The 16,842-nt window shown below is 40.2% G+C and overlaps 1 protein-coding gene across 5 annotated transcripts in view; it reads right to left on the bottom strand.

Moving 5' to 3' along the window:
* The window catches only part of POMT2 (protein O-mannosyltransferase 2), a 51,378-nt gene that overhangs the window by 18,706 nt on the left and 15,830 nt on the right, over positions 1-16,842 (bottom strand). For 2 of the 5 annotated variants that reach the window (XR_014525796.1, XM_083501892.1), the window contains exons 14-21: positions 13,825-13,916; positions 13,314-13,390; positions 10,986-11,057; positions 9,430-9,489; positions 9,174-9,279; positions 7,616-7,756; positions 6,446-6,560; positions 4,016-4,129 (exon numbers count right to left, since the gene is read on the bottom strand). Coding sequence is in view for 4 of the 5 variants with exons in the window: in XM_083501892.1 (XP_083358018.1) it covers positions 4,016-4,129; positions 6,446-6,560; positions 7,616-7,756; positions 9,174-9,279; positions 9,430-9,489; positions 10,986-11,057; positions 13,314-13,390; positions 13,825-13,916 (777 nt within the window). In the remaining variant the exon portion in view is untranslated. Of the gene's footprint in view, positions 1-1,349; positions 1,744-1,783; positions 5,889-6,445; positions 6,561-7,615; positions 7,757-9,173; positions 9,280-9,429; positions 9,490-10,985; positions 11,058-13,313; positions 13,391-13,824; positions 13,917-16,842 lie in introns of those variants that run through there. The other 3 variants (XM_083501893.1, XM_083501894.1, XM_083501895.1) reach the window with 3 other exon arrangements.

Below are 16,842 nucleotides of genomic sequence, written 5' to 3'. Positions count from 1 at the left end.
ATTCAAGGGGCTGGTTCTTACCTTTAAAGCTCTAAATGGCTTGGAACCCAAGTACCCGAAGGAGCATCTACTCCCATATCAACCTGCCTGGGATTAAATAGCATCTGCCAAAGTCCATCTCCATATACGTCCTCCAAGAGGTGCAAAAACAAAGGCTCTCACAGTAGTAGGACCCCCAAATAAGTTTGCCTGGCTTCAATGATGCTGTCATTTAGCTCCAAGCAAACACATTTTTTTTTATTAGTTAGGCATACTGGCATATTTTATAAATTTAATCAAGCAAGTGTTAGTATGCACTAATGTTTTGTCTCCTCTTTTTGTTTTTCCCCTCTGGATCTGCTCTATTGCTGTTCACTGTCCTGAAATCCAATATGAAGGGATGCATAAAAAGGTCTTAAACAAATAAATAAACTAGCTAGCTAGCTCCAAGTCAGATGCTATTGCCTGCCTTCTATTGGCTTGCACTAGACATTTCTGCGCCTTCAGCTTACTCCAACTCATCACTGTAGCATAATGAACATCTTTATATTATTCCTTTCCATCTCACCTGAATTCCTCCACCAACTCAACAAGAAGTAGAGGGAAACGAGAGGGAAAGCATTCAGCACCTTGCTAAATTGACACTATTGGCATCCTTGTGGAAAATGTCAAACAAGAGAGCTGATTACTTCCAACTTCCTGTGGTATTTGGACATGCTCATTCAGAATTTGGATGAATCTTGATTTATTTCACACAAACCATTAGATTCTAAAAGCCATTCAAGCTTTAGAAGATGGCTATTTAACAAACCAGCTGGTTAAGGTAACATTAGCGGCACTGTTTCTGAATTGCTAGCCTACCCCATTCAATAATAAGCATATATTCACTGGCACTGAAAAGCAGATTTTCTAGGCAATCATACCAGTGGTTTTACCATTAACAAAAAGGGCAAGTGTGTGGGGGTAGAACAAAGAAGAGCCATCACTGAGTTTGCCAATATACAATGTATTTTTAAAAAATGATCCTATCACTTTCCCTCTGGAGTGAGTAATTAAATAATCTATAATGAAGTTTCTCACTATAAGCCTATATTGCAATAGCCCTCTTTATTGCTCTGACATATGGAATATTACTCTGCCAACTATTCCAAGCTCTCAGCTTGGTTCCTCAGCTGGATGCACAACAGTCAGATTACCTCATTATATCAGTGTTATTCTTGTTTTGAACTTGCTTTTCTACAGCAAGGGTCTCAATTTGCACGCACCTGCATTTTATAATATGGGCAACACCCTTTTGATTTTGAGAATCCATTTGATGCTGTAATAAGGGCAATAAGCAACAGAAAAAGAGTTCAACAAACAGACTACTGTCTTCCCAAATGGATCAAGACCTGTATTTTAATAGCAACTAAGTGCCAACAATGGGATCATGAGAAACTCCACTGTAGATCAAAAAGGCTACCGTTGACCTTCGGTATCAAACTTTGGCCAGTGAACACCAGTAAGAAGTGGCAGGAATCAAAGAGACTCCACCAAAGCATGGCAAACCACTGCCACAGGATCTGTGTGTACAAACATATTTCCCTGCTCCTCAACTCTTCATCCTATATGTGTACATTCTTTAATCCAAGGAGTGGAGAGGTAAATTCCTGCTGGTGGAACTCAGGAAAAGCAAGCATGGCCATGAGCTGTGGCTACACCGTGACCAGCATTAGTGTTTTCTGCACTAATCTAGTCCATATCGCTTCAGGCTGATCCTAACGGCTGAAGTAGGAAAAATAATAACAATCAGCAATCAACAAGACACTGGAAAGAAAGGCTATTTATTACAAAAGTATGATGGAAATTCTATCCCATTGACAGTCAATCCCTTTACAAAAGCCAGTGCCAGTCCAAAGGCAAGTTATCCTTCCATTTAGTACCATTACACGGCAGTGCACTGAAGTAGGTTCAGTTTGAAATGCGTAGATGGTGATAATGTACAAAAGACACATACAACACACAAACACACACTTCAACATCAGCAGCATTAGTAAGACAAATTCGTAATGCAGGAAGCTGCCCAGGAGCAGTAGATAACTACATCAGACACTAAAGACACACAGATGCCTAGGGCAGAGACCAAATGACTCCTTCAAAGCAATCGCATTAAGAGATGAAATACAGAATCAGGAGCACTATGTGGCGCGGTCCTCATTTCAGGGCAGAGGTGATGGGTGGCACAAATGCTCTTCCACTCCAGGAACTTCCTGCCTGCAAAAAGCTCCCGTGCCATATAGAAGGGTTCTAGCCAGGCCTACCTGATATGCTAGCTGTATATGTGAAAGGCTGCTTGTTTTTAAGTAAAGAAACATTTAAACATGTGATTGATCCTCCATTTTCAGTTTGAAGTGGTACAATTCAAGATGGGCTGGCCAATGTTTCTGAATGAGTAGTTCAGTTCTACTTACCTACCACTTAGGACTCTATGTAAATAAAATTTGCACAGCTTCTGACAAATGTTATATCCCGCACTCTGGACGTGGGGTTCTTAACCATAATACACAGAATGAGAAACCAATACAGAACACAGTACTAGCCGAGGAATGAGCTATCATAGTGTCATTCCACAAGAAGAACATCAGAAATTTTTTATTGCTGATTTTTATTCCTTCCTTCCTAGAAGGAATACTGTAGAATAATACTTGTTAGTCCTACACTAATATGGAAGAAAAAAACCTGTCCAAGACACAAGTTTTATTTAGGCACATATTCCATCACAACAGAATTTTCTGGGTGCCAGTAAGACCACTGGAGGAGGGGGAAGGGGAAGCAGTTCTGATTACTGGATCTGGAGACTAGGCCATGTAGATGCAGCCATTGGTAGAGAAGTCAATGATCCTATAAATGCACACTTGATCCTATAAATGTTATTACCCTTCAAACATAATGAATGATATCTGTAGAGCCACTGAGGTCTGCCTTCTACAGGGATATTTTGCACTCAAGAAAACACATAATCTGATCAATACCCTGTTTTGAGTCAAATACTTTGGAGTTTTTAAAGAAGAAAAAATGGGGGTCGTTCATTAGAACTGTGATGGAATAGGTGAGTTGCTAAGCTACGAAAGCCCTTTTACAAGCCATGAACTGATTTGTGAAAAGACACTAATGGGTTAGAGACACCAACACCTATCAACACCATTGATCAAATGGAAGGCCACTTGTCCACAGTGAAGTCATAACTGCTGCCCAGCTAAGGCACATTTACTGAAAACAACTCCAGACCACAGATCTTGCCCACAGAACCTACTTATTTGCTTACTTATATTGGTGCTACTCTTCCAACGCTGGAAAGCTCTATGTCATAGAGTGACATAGAGCTAGATAGTATTGGAAGACCAGTACCATAGAGTGACAGCTAATAGGAATGGCAAGCCTGACACTTGTTGACCTTTTTAAAGATTCTGATTCTATATGTTTAGTATCCATGATCCCCTTCTACTGTGGAAAGCAGTCCTGTCAGAAAAACTTCAAAAGAATTAGCTGCTCAAGACAGCAGCATCTTTCAGCTAGGACCAGCACTCGTAGTGTAGGTATACAGGTGTATGTTGGGATGTGAGATTTCTCAGAATGCAAGGGAAGGCGACAATAAACAGTCACCCACTGGAGTACTGCAGAATCCAAGGATGAAATGTATAGATAGCCTTGCTGAATAATTGAATTAAGTAGTAGAAATATTATCTTGATCAATATCTCTTGATCTCAGGGGGTGGGGAAAGAAATGGGTTTCCCTCCTCCGAAAAGCAACAGCGGTTGCTAATATTTAACTGCTGTAGAAAAGTACTATAACATGGAATCCACTTAATAAAGGCAAAATTGAATAGTTCAGTGACTACATGATGGGACCTAACCTCAGGGAAATCTAGTCAAGAGTAACACTCAAGTGCTTCGTGAAATACAAGACGGCCAAGTCCTCTTAGTAACAGCTGGCTATCTTATTGCTTTTCTATGATTATCAACTGTATTGTTACTCCTTATATTCTATTGTACTTACAATCTACTGTTTCTCCCAGCAACAAAGATGCAGAATAATGGGAAGTTTTCGTGACTTCCCTTCTTTTCTATATATAATATCTGAGGAGTCAGGTCAGCCACACGAGAGTATTTCCTGCCACAGGAAACGGTAATAATATCAAAACCAGGAACTCATTTCAGCAATTTCCACCAGTTGTCAACAAGTGAGTTAAAATCAAAGGCTGGAACCCATCATCATCTCTGCTAACGAAAAGGCTGGTCACGACAGTCTTAAACTAGTTAAGCCAGACCAGCTAAATCAGTCTTGTGTTTCCCTTCTTAATGGACCTGGCAGCCTGACAGCAGCCAACATGCCTCATCCAGCCTCTCCTGGGAATGTTGGCATATCGTCTCCATGCCAACAGAGATAGCCCTTTGATGATGGCACAGAGGGATAGGAAGTGGCAGGCTTCAAGCTTTAACACAGACACTAAAATGAATTACTGGGTGGCCTCAATTTCTGTGTCATGTACAAAAGAAGGCTTCAGGCGACCAATTTAACAGAAGCCAAGGCCGAATTTGCTCCAGAGAACAAGAGATGGAAGTAAAAGAACGTTTTGCAGGGGAACGCCTTGCTCAACCTTTTTGTCAAACTTTTCTCACATCACTGCAGAAGTGGATTCCCACTAAGCAACTGAAGAGCTCTATTCTGCTTATCAAGCTACATCCCTCCCTTTTTTGATAGCATATGACACAGAGGTTAATTCCTCCTAAAAAAAACACCACATGCATTTATATAAAAAAAATCAACATTCCTGTACCATAGCAGTTAGAAGCATGTTCTGCACACTCTACATTCATTAAAGAGATACAAGCTTCCCCACAGGAAGAAGTGTTAGGAGGCAACTGAATTAGTAGAATGAGTGACATCACAGCTCTCAGCACAAGCTTTAACATTATGTTTTCAACTTCTAGCACGCATGCATGCACATGCACATACACACTCACTCAAAGGCACCATTCCTCAGTGTCAGAGGAATTTAGGGCAGGAAACCTAAATAATAATAATAAAAACATCTTTCTCTGCTTTGGAGCTTCTGAAACAAAAGGATAATCCGATGAATGGAATGCTGCAGCTTCATTTCTGCATGAGATCTTCCAGGTAACTGTTAAAGGCTATTCTGAATGGGTGTCTGTGCTCAGACAGCAAAGGCTTTATGCAAAAAACAACTCATTGCCTTTTGTGTGACGGGCAGACAGAGCACTGGATCGCAGAAAGCTTTATGTCCAAGTTCCTGAACTTAGAAAAGCAGTCACAAGACTCTCCCAGGAGCACGTACCATATGTACACAAATACTTTTAAGTTCATGAAAAAAGAAGTTATTGGATATTAACTATCGTGGTCTCAGAAGACTGTTTCCTCTGTTACACACACTTGATCTTTCCTGAGCTCTGTTAAATCCCTTATGAGCAGAGACAGGCAGACATGAGAGATACCCTTGCAAAACACACATATCCTCCAACTCACACAAAATGACACCACTGTGGAGCCAATGGCTGTGGGACAGTTAACATATTGCTTGGATAGTTCAAACTTTTAAGTAGCAGCAGGTTCAAGTAAATGGGGCTCTAGGACCCACAGAGAGGTTCTCCTTCATAGTTGCCGCCTCCTCTTCTCAGACCTCAAGGTTGACAGTCCACTGCTTCAGCGCCAAAATGCTGTTGGGGAAACAATCCTTCACAGCTCTTGTGCAGTGGGTTTCACCACTTGTCTTCTTGTTTATTCCCTTTCCCCCCCAGGCTGTATCTAGAACTCCCATGTTTCCAGCCACCTAAGCCCTGCCATTGGGCTGTTGAGATCAGAAGCCAGAGGTCCTATCATTCCATAGGAGAGAGGGTGGAAGAGGTAGAAGCTGTGGAAAAAATCTAAACATGAATCAAATTCATGGAGACCCAGTGTCACAACAGTAGAGCACATAATTGGGTGAAGTAGTTATAAGGTGTAGAGCTACTTGATATACCACTGAGGAACCCTGAAATGTTCAATTGTTTTGGCGGTGGCAAACTTAGAGGGTCGAACCAAACAGAGGACATAAGATGCACTGTCCACTAAACTCTGCAATCAAAGGGGACAGGAAATTGTGAAAGAAAAGCTTGTGTCATCTTTGCCCTGGGACGTTGCAATGATAGATGCACCTGAGCCATTATGAAGCTGCTAACTAAGATTGCTGTTGCTTCAGGAGAGGCAGTTTCTGAAGAGGGCAATGGCTGAATGTTAGCATTAGTCAATATCAAGAACTGTTAAGGTGACAACAAAATGGGCCACACAAGGAAACAGTCTTGTAGGAGCTTCCCTACATGGTTTCCTGCTTACTTGTCAGCATTTTTCAGGGTTTGGTAATGACGCAAGGCCTTTCCCTTCAAAAATAACCTTCAGATGTGTGTTAACTATTCAGAAACCAATTCTCACCTGTAGATACTAAGCAGAATCAGCACCATTATCCCATAATTGTAAACCTTCCTAGATTGGATGCTGGCTGACAGAGCACCAGCACAAAATTTCAGAAATACATCCCATGTAATCCCTGAGGGAGAAAGAGAAAAAGGAAGATTGGCCAGGTATACTGAAACTAGAAAGCACAGTGGTACCTTGGTTTAAGAACATAATCCGTTCCAGAAGACCATTCGAGTTCTGAAACGTTTGAAAACTGAAAACTCAGTAGCCGATAGCTAGGCCCCAGGATCTTGCACTCAGTGGAAGCTGCATGGCATGTTTGACTTCTAAGGCGTGTTTGAAAACTGAAGCATTTACTTCCAGGTTTACAGCATTCAAAAACCGAAATGTTAATCAATGGAGACGTTCGAAAACCAAGGTACCACTGTATCAGTAATCACATCAATCTGTATAGTCACAGCCCAGGATCAACCCATCAACCCATCTCCCCAAGATAAATCAAGTCTATTTCAATCAGATGGAGTTTTCCAGTGGCAGAAAGCTAATCTTCTTTATTTTACCAGGCAAAGTGAATCATGCAAGTTAGTCCCTATTGAAAGAAGCATAAGATCAAAAATCACTCATCTTGAATTTCTCATGCCTATATTGATTCTAGTATCCGTAACTTAATTTTCCTTTCTTTCAGAAAAGAATCATCAAGCTAATATAGAAACATTGATGATTATGCTAGACAGTGGCCAGCAGGCGTGTATTTCTGGATGAAATTACTTTTTCCCCACTTGCTGATACCTTTAACATAAGAAGCAAAACAAAGAATGCTATAAAATACAGATGATTTCTATAGCACTTGTGGCAGTAGAATGTAATCTTTACTGCACAGATTGTCATAAAAATCCTCTGGGTAGGTCATTCTTATGTCCATATCAAAAGGTACGGAACTGACAAGAATTGGAGAGCAAGCTGCCCAAGGCTACCCCATAAGAACTGACTTTTGAACCCAAGTCTCCCAGATCAAAGGGTAGACCAAACTGGTCTTGCTGCTGATCAAGATACAGTGCACTGAAGAAACTTTCAAAACATCAACCCTAAACCAACTATGGGACAATGATCTTTTACATTTGTGTCCTTTCAAAACTCTTAATCGGTCACAACATTTCGATTCTGTTGAAACTTGATGAAACTTACCTGTCAACATACAGGAGAAAAGCATGGCAGGAAAGTAATGATGAAAATAGAGCACTCTGCCCATCATGAAAAAGGGAAAGTAATGGAGGACCCATCCTAGCATAATCCTTCCTCCGCTATGCAGCAGGACTCGAGAAAGCTCTGGAACAGAACACATTTCTTGAATTCTTTTTATCCTAACCTGTATAAACACGTGTTCACAAAGCTTCCACAGAAATCTAGTTTTGTGGAGTTTATAAAATGGTTTGGTTTCTACCCAAAAAAGTTGTTCCAGTTGCACAAGGACTTCTGATGGTGCAACAGAACTTCCCCTCCTTCTCCCTGTGTCCTCCCACCTCCCAAAAATCTGCTCCAGAGAGTTGGGGGGATGGACCCAGAAAAGATTGCAGGGTGGGCAGCAGGGAGGAGTCCAGTTGGAAATCCTTGCATGAATGGGATAACTTGGTTGGATACAATTCTGTGTGTTTTTACTTCACCAGTTTAGAGTCCAGGAGAAAATATTACTACTGCTGCATGCCCAGGGCAATGTGTTCCCGACAGGCCAGCCCAGCTACACTGTAAATAACCAGATCTAATTTCAGCATGTATGTTAGCAATTGCTGTAGCTCCAAACCAGCAGAGATTAAGAGAACTAGGTAAGAGAGCTGTTTCCTCATCTGATATCACAATTCCATGCAGAAACAAAGAAGGTGTTATGACATTCACCTTGCCAAGAAACTCCAGAGTTTAAAGAGAGTGTTCTGATTAAGACCCTCAGAATGTGGCCTTTCATTACTTTTGTCACTACTAGACAATGAAACATTAACAATATCATTGTGTGCAACAGAGAAGCCAATAAGTGAAATAAGCAGCAGCTAACAACTCTCAAAGACCCAGTAGATGACTATCCTTCAGCTGTCAGGAAGACAGTAAAACCCAAAAAGAATAGTCCCAATCAGGAATTACCAAAAATTTCCAAGAATATGAAGTCTAAGAAGGAATTGCTCTCTCAGGCTATTTTCCTTGTCATGGGAACCCTTGAGCAGTAACAGTAGCTTTTCCACTTCAGGTTTCTCGGATTTTCTTTGCTTGATCAACACTAATCATCTCCCTGCTCCACATGCACAAATAAAAAACTTTTACTGAAGGGAATGTGGTCTAGCATTTACTACATGGACTTTCTCCTTTTAAGTTGCCTCCTGCAATTAGAAAGGACCAGAACGTCTCTTTAAAAACTAGGCCGAAATCCAGCAAATCAGCCTTTGTGAGCTGTTACCAGAGGCAGATTTAGGGGTGCATGGTGGTTCGTCTGCACTGGGTGCCAAGCTGAGAGGGCACCACAGGGAGCATCGCAACAAGGACTAAAATGGAAAGTCAGAGGTAGGGGAGCTGCTGCTGAAATCTGAAAGCCCGAAGTCTTCCATTCCTGTTGCACTCCACCCATTGCTATCATGATTCCTTTGATACTGCACTCAGTGTCCTCTCATGGATAGTGGAAGTAGATATGCAGCAGGAAGCCATAGTGATTATAAAAGAGAAGATAAGGTTATAGACCCAGAAAGTAGGAAATTTACTTTACCTTTGTGCTCAGCTTTTAGCCGAACTCCCCTCTTCATGGCCACAGAAACGAATATTGCCATTGTGATATACAATCCAAGAGTAATTAGGTTCAGCCACCAGATCACCTGTGAGGGAAAGCCTTGCAAGTAGACAAAGATGCACAAAAGGCACCATAAAACTACAGGGAGGGGAATGAGAGGACCTATCTGGAGGGAAGGGAGGGAAGCCAAATTCCCTCATCCCCCCTAGGGGAACAAAAAGTATATTCTCCTTACCGGATTTCCCAGCAAATAAACCCTGTAGTCTGTTTCATTGACTCCAGAAAAACGAAGGCCCTGTGGAGAAATTGATGGCCACCATCAGTATGTGATCAACACGGGTTTTTTCAGTCTACATTTTGCCTTAAGCCTGAGGTTTCCATAACAATAAACATCTGTGTAAGAAAGAAACTGGAACAATGTATCATATGTGGAGAGAGTGTGGACTTATCAAACAATTTTGGAATAATATATATGAGGAAATTTTAAAAATGTTTAAAATATCCTTTATTAAAAAGCCAGAAGCATTTCTTCTAGGCTTAATTACCATGATATTCCTGGTGATAAAAAGAAAGTATTCCTATATGCGAACAATCAGAGCAAAAATTAATAAAAGAATGGGACTGTGTTAAAGAGTATATGAAAAAACATTGTTCAGGAATAAATATAATGATCTGTGATGAATGAAGTTTGCAGGCATAAGGAAAAGAAAAAATAGTTATGAAAGGCATAAAACCGGAAGGAATAAATGTACATATACATATAATACAACGGAAAAGCAAAAATGAAAATTTGAAGTCACTAAAGGATGGAAGGAAGTCAAAATGCATGTATGTATGTTTGGTTATGTTTTGTTATAGTCGTCGTTTTTCCTTGTTTTTTTTTTCTTTTCTTTCCCCCACCCCCTTTGTTTTAGTTTTCTGATTAATGTTTTATTTTATTTTTATCTTATGTTGTAACTTGGCATGGGAAAAAACAACAACAATAAAAATCTGTAAGATCAAAGATTTCCATAGGGATCCTCCATTACAAGACAGAGAAATGTCTCCAATGAAATAGTGTTTAAAGCCCTACATTTAAAACCCACAACAGTGTTTAAAGCCCTAAATGACCCAGGCCCAAAAAATCTGAAAGACACCTCCCGACAGATCCTCCTGGGTGCTAAGATTGGCAGAGGAGACCCTTTTGGGAGTTCCGCCACCCTCAAAAGCTTTGGGGGAGAGGTGGCCCAGGCAAGGGCATTATCTGTGGCACCCCCCCTATCCTGCTGAACTCCCTCTCCATAGAGGTGAGTCTGACAACTTCATTATGCAGTTTTCTGCAAATGCTGAAGACACCCCTCTTTACCCTGGCCTTTGACATTTGAGATGTGATTTTTTTTTGTGATTTTTAAAGTTGTACTAATACTGTTTTAAACTGTGTTTTAATTGTTGCAACCTGCAAAGAGTGGGTAATAAATTGGAATAAACAGAGTAACAATAGTGTAGCTTCTATAATCACACCTCATAATTATATGAGGAACTATTTCAGTCTTTGCTGTTCCGATAGTCGCACAGCAGCAGCCCCTGTTGTCTGGGAGCCAATGGTTATTTAACATGTCGTTCCTTAGCAGCAAGAACCACGGGAGGGCAAATCAGAACTGGTTTTCTGCAAAAGCCATTTAAAGCAAGCCTTCCAAAAAATTCCCAGATACAATTGAAGATCAGCTCTTCACAATGTCACCTTGAAAACAATGAGATACAACATAAAGTTAAACAAGTTACAGTGCCTCAGAATTTGTTTTGCCCACATACTTGGTAATTGATAGGCCAGTGCCAGGGTTTGGATGTGACTTCATTCTCCTTTGGTTTGAGGCCACTGTTCCCCTACAAGGAAAAACAACAACTATATTCAGTTAACAGCTATGCTGCAATAAATATTCTCCCTCAATATATATTGATATACAAGCTTTTACTTGTAAAATGAAAACTAAAAAGACCCTTGTTGTATCAGACAAAGTGCAGAAATACTCCAGAATCCTGTTTCACAAAGTAGGACATGAGAGCCATAGCTCTCCTCCATCAACTGATAATACGAGACATACTGCCTTTGAATCAAGATAGCTATCAAAACTTGTAGCCGCTGGTACTTATCCTCCAGATTTGCATGTGTGTGCAAGTTACAGACCCCTCTTTTTGCAAAAAGTCAATATGCCTTTTTGCATGTCTAGATGAACGGCATATAGATCTTTCCTCGGGAAATTCTCTCCCGTTACTGTAGTCTAGAAGTGAACGAATTTCCCGAGGAAATGTCTACATGCCGTTCACATAGGCATGCTAGGCTTCCCCAGATAGTAGTGGAACAGATTAAACCCAGGTGCCTATGCTAAGGCTACCATGTCTCTCAAAGACCTGCTTCTTATTAGAAAAATGTCTGAGGAAATAGCTTGTTCTAAGGTTAAGCAGCAGAAGCTCCATAGCTCAAACATTCAAAACCCCGAAATAACAATGCTGGATCAAATCAGAGGTTCTTTGCAGCAAAATCAGAGAAACACAAGCATTAGGTTCTGTGTTCACATGGCAGGGCAAGGGACTGGGTCTATAGCTCCATAATAATGAAAGCTAAACATGTTGCAAAACTTGATTTTATTCAGTATCTACAGGAAGGGCTAAGGCAGGAGTCTAACAAGGGTATATACTAATTATTTATCACAGTTCACAGTTAACCACCTATATTCTAGCCAGATTGTACATTGAGGGCCTTTGCCATTTAATTTAAACTGGCTAAATACCATTATGTATATCTGGCTGCTGGAGCTGGAGCACACAGCCTTAGACAGACACTCATGTTTACAAGAACAATTCTCTTTCCCATGCAAAATATTTTCTTCAAATGTATGTTCTCTCTAGGCAGCCTCTGTCTCAGAGGGGAGGAACAACAATAGATGGTTATCATAACCCTGTGTGTGTGAGCTTTGCAGGGACATAAGGCAGAGCACCACTGGAGACAGAATGCTGGAACTGATGGACCTTTGGCAATCCTTATGACATTAACAAGCATTTGCTCAAAAGCTAGTCTGTGTTCATGCATGCACACATGTACTTCTATTTCTTGTCAAATATATTCACACTGCCCCCTAGTGGAGGCAGCCTAAAAACTTTCACACAACAGAATTTAATGAGATCACTATCCAAAGGGGAAGGGTTCAGAAGCCTCCCTGAAGAGAAGATCTCTACAGTCCTTTATTGTGAAATCTCCCACAGGATCCCACCGGGTTTGCTTTCACTCTGGAAAGAAACTATCTTGAGTTTAGATAAATTGAATTATTCTTACAATCTCAGTGTGCGAAGCTTTGAGGGTTCTGAGTTGTTGTTTTTGGTAGCTGGTTTTTAGAAAAATCAACAAATATAAATAATGTCGCTTCCTTGTTGAGAGGAACGTATTAATAGCATTGCTATGAAAGAGAGTTAATACTAGTTTTTTATTTCTTCAGCTGTTACGTTTGACAGCTTCAGATAAATTTTACGCCTACACAAGGACGTTTCTTAACATCTCAGGATAATCTGACTCTCAGTCAGAATCAGGATGACAAAAATCTTGGACACAATGATAACTGGTGGTCTCAAATAGCGAGGAGCTGTCTGGACACAATACTCCAGGGGCCCAGCTCTTCCCTTCACCCATAACATAGCTGTCAACTTTTCCCTTTTCTTGTGAGGAATCCTATTCGGAATACGGGAATTTCCCTTAAAACAAAGGGAAAAGTTGACAGCTATGATCCATAAGCATTCTCACGCACACATGAAAAATGCAGAAGAGCTGCACATACCTTTTAAAAATGTGTGGCTTTATTACTTATATCAGCATACTATCAATAGCACACACAATATGTCTCTTCCTTCATTTATTGGCACAGTGTTCCCCATATTTGATGGATGCCAGAGATTTGTGAAGTACCCTCACTGATCACACAAGATGTCTTGAGAACTGCACTATTAAACATAAACCTGCTGAACCCCATAATGCTTCTTCTATTCCAGATAGTACCCAAGTTGGCACAGTTAACGCAGAACTAAAAGGAGTGTTTTTCTACAAAGGAAAGAAAGTTGCAAACAAAATGGAACCCAAGCCAGTCTACCTACTCGGATCATAACCATGTGAGACTCGAGCAGAATCTCTGGAAAGGAAGGTTTCAGAACATCCAAACTGATATTGGGCACTATGGAAAAGAAGACAGTTTAAAGTGGGATCTCACATGTTGATTAAGTACATACATTAATGATACATAGACATTCCCTCTGCATTAAATTAGGTCCCAGGTGCGGGCAAAGGTCAGAAGGTGGTTGTTGGTGTGTGTTTTTTTAAAAAAAGGACAATAAACCCATGAAACACGATACCTTGAAAAGCCATCTTTCCCCCACTTTTTCCTGCTGTGCACTAAAATGTCAAACTAGAATCTCAAGAAGCTTCCTTGTATGTATAACAAAGACATGCTTAAATCCAGTCATTGGGGAAATTATTCAGGAATTCTAATTCTTAATATTTTGCTTCAATTGCTTTATGGAGCTTTCCCTCTTCAAAATCGACAAGCAATAGGAAGGGGAGGGGAAATCTTAATATTTTGATGAGGAAAAGGTACATTCAATCACATACACCTGGGATTAATGTGATCTTCAACATTCCAGAGAGAATTAGGAGACTCCTTCTGATATGGAGTGCAGGTGACTTCTACCTGCTCCCAGCCCCTGTGAAACAAGAACCATCAGTAAGTCATCAATAAAACTTCTGAACTTGTCTATCCCAACTTGCATTCATATTCCATAACATCTCTTTGTGTCAGAGACCCTTTTCTTACAGAAACATTGGCCTTTCAGAATTCACACTGAACCAAAAGACAATCTAAGGGAATCAAAAGTCATATTGAATTGCTGTTGTAACTGTTTTAATTGTAGTGCTGTTTTAATGGGCTTATTCTCTGATATATTTTAATTGTGGATGTTTATTTTAATGCTTTGATGAAATTGTTTGTGTGTTTAATTAGGTGTGTAAATCATTGAGATGCCACCTTGGCAATTAAGCAGTATATAAAATTAATAAATCATCACCACCATCCTCTAAGATAGATACACATACATATAAATACATATATTTATGTTCTAGTTGCATAACTTATACCAGTGCTTTTTTTCCTAAAAAATAAATAAATTAGTGGAACTCTCATTTTCCAACTCATATTGAAATACTGCCCCTCAATGAGGCCAAAAAAAGCACTGACTTAAACATTTAAGTTCAAACAGTGGCCTTGTTTACACAAGCACTGGACACAGCCTTTTTTAAAAAATAGAAGAAACAAGTTATATGATTAGAATTGGCAATGTGCATCTAGCTCACACTTTTTAAAGAAAAGCTTTAGAAACTGTACCTTGGTGATTTACATATTTGGCAGGGTGCCATAAATGTCTACCCCCCATTTCAAAGTAAGACTCAACGCATCCTTTCAAAGGCATGGGAATAATTTTACATCTGTAAAGTGTGAGAAACAGACCTAGGATAGCCCACATCTATGGTGACCCTACTAAGAAGAACAATCTGCTGTCAAGTGAGGAAATAGTAAACTGTATATGCAGTAACAGCCAGGCTCTTGCTACATGAGGAATACTCTGGAAACCAAACCACACTCCCTGCTCCTCACACTCATTTAATCTTTACTAGGCAACAGTTCCCCTGTTTCTTGTGTTTATATGTCTTGTTAAACTATTTTAAAATTGGTTTTATCTAAGTACATTGTTCTCTTGCTAGTTTGCTGGTTCCTGAAGTGGAATGACCTGGAATGAAAGAGTGCATTTTCTAATGCTCAATTATCACAATGGTTTCAGGTTAACTGCCTTTCTAGCTAAAAGATGTCCGGGCTTGACAGCCTTACGAGTTCAGCCTTGACAAGCAGATCCACTTACATAGAGACCGAAGCACACATATACACCATTGTGCAGGCAGAGGACAGCCAAAGCATTCAGAAGAGCTTTTTGTTCCTCGCACCTGCTCTTCCCTAGCAACTTGCACAACAAAAAAGTCCATTGATCCTTTTTGTTAGAAAGCAATTATATTGACTGTTCAAAACATGTGAACTGGCAAGTAAATAAGCCAAACGTTTTCAGAGGAGAATTTTCTGCTATTACAAAGCTTTTGGTACAGACAATTGCATGGCAATTAAAACTCGTAAGAAGGATGGCTAAGGAATACTATGTATAAAAGAGAAATAAATGACTGCTAGAAGTTAACTGATGCTTTCTCTCACACAGCATATAAGAGGCAAGTTCATTTAAGGAAATTCACTTAAGATTCCTGCCTTCTCCTCCTGCTATATCACATGCCTGATTCTACATTGCTCAGGAGGGTCCCCCTCCCAACCTCTGGAAAGGTGTTTTGGAGGCTGCAGGTGGCTACAGGGAAAAGGATGGGGCACAAATCCTTCCATCTGTGAACTTCCTTAAATTAACTTATCTTAGGATCCAAATTAATAGTGAGGACTTTTATAGTAAACAAACACCTACAAGGCAGCACAATTGAGGGACAGAAGATAAGCGACATTTGGGCTTCGGCCCTAATATTCAATTACTTTGTCCTATTTCTTAATAAAGAAACAAGACTGTGCTCAAAAAGGAACAGGCAGGCAGATATGGGGCTATGCTGAACAATACAGTGGACATTCTGCCTTGCCCCACTGAGCCAGAGAGGTCCCAAGAGGGCACTTAGAAGCCAAGGGTCTGCAGGCACTGTGCACTGCCTGAGGTAAATGTGGTTGCTGTGTCCTGCTAAAGACTTTGGCAGGGGTCTGGGTTGAAGCCTGAGAGTGTTCAGAGCATGATGGCCAAAGAAAAGGTTTCTGGCTCTTCATTTAAATGGGGCAGGAGAGGAGGAAATGCCCAGTGGTATCTTTTTAAAGTGTAACCTGGTAACATAGTAACCTGGCAGAATAGACAGTTATTTTAAAGTAACAGTAGCCAAGTTAAGTTCATTATATAGTAACCTTTCAAACTAAGCATAACCCTTCATTTTTATTATTTGTTAATCAAAGCTAAAACACATATTATATTGTTGTTCTGCTTTTAAGTGGTGCCTGCACTGCTTTTGCCACAGCTACTGGTGAGTGATCTGAGGTTTATTATTAACCAGTCATTTAAATATATACGGTGGCAGAAGGGAAAATAGGTTTGAACAAATAAGTAAATGGGTGTAAGAGTTGAAGTGAAGTGGGAAAAGAGTAGCTAATCCTTTGACAGTTTGGTGACCACAAGGTGGGATTATAATAATAGCTATAATAATCCCTAACAAGTGATGGCAGCCATGTGAGATAGATAAATAAAGGGATACTTTGCAGGCATAATGAATAGCACAATCAGGAAAAGAACACTGGATGGCTTGGAAATGCTCTCAAACACATTTTAAAAAGATTTTATGGATGTGTTTTCCTCATACTTGGGGATATGACAGACAACCATATTTGGGACTAGAAAAGAACTCATTGCTATGCTGGATTGACAGTGAGCTGGTTGCAATGGGGCTTGTCTTATTACTACTATGATTGTTATTATTTCCTGCATAGCTTGCCGTGATCGTATAGTGGTTAGTACTCTGTGCTGTGGCCACAGAAACCTCGGTTCGAATCCAAGC

This window comes from Podarcis liolepis, assembly GCF_965112155.1.
Source record: "Podarcis liolepis genome assembly, chromosome: 1".
Taxonomy (NCBI): domain Eukaryota; kingdom Metazoa; phylum Chordata; class Lepidosauria; order Squamata; family Lacertidae; genus Podarcis; species Podarcis liolepis.
The sequence above is the reverse complement of the archived record's forward strand: the minus strand, read 5'-3'. Positions and strand labels throughout refer to the sequence as shown.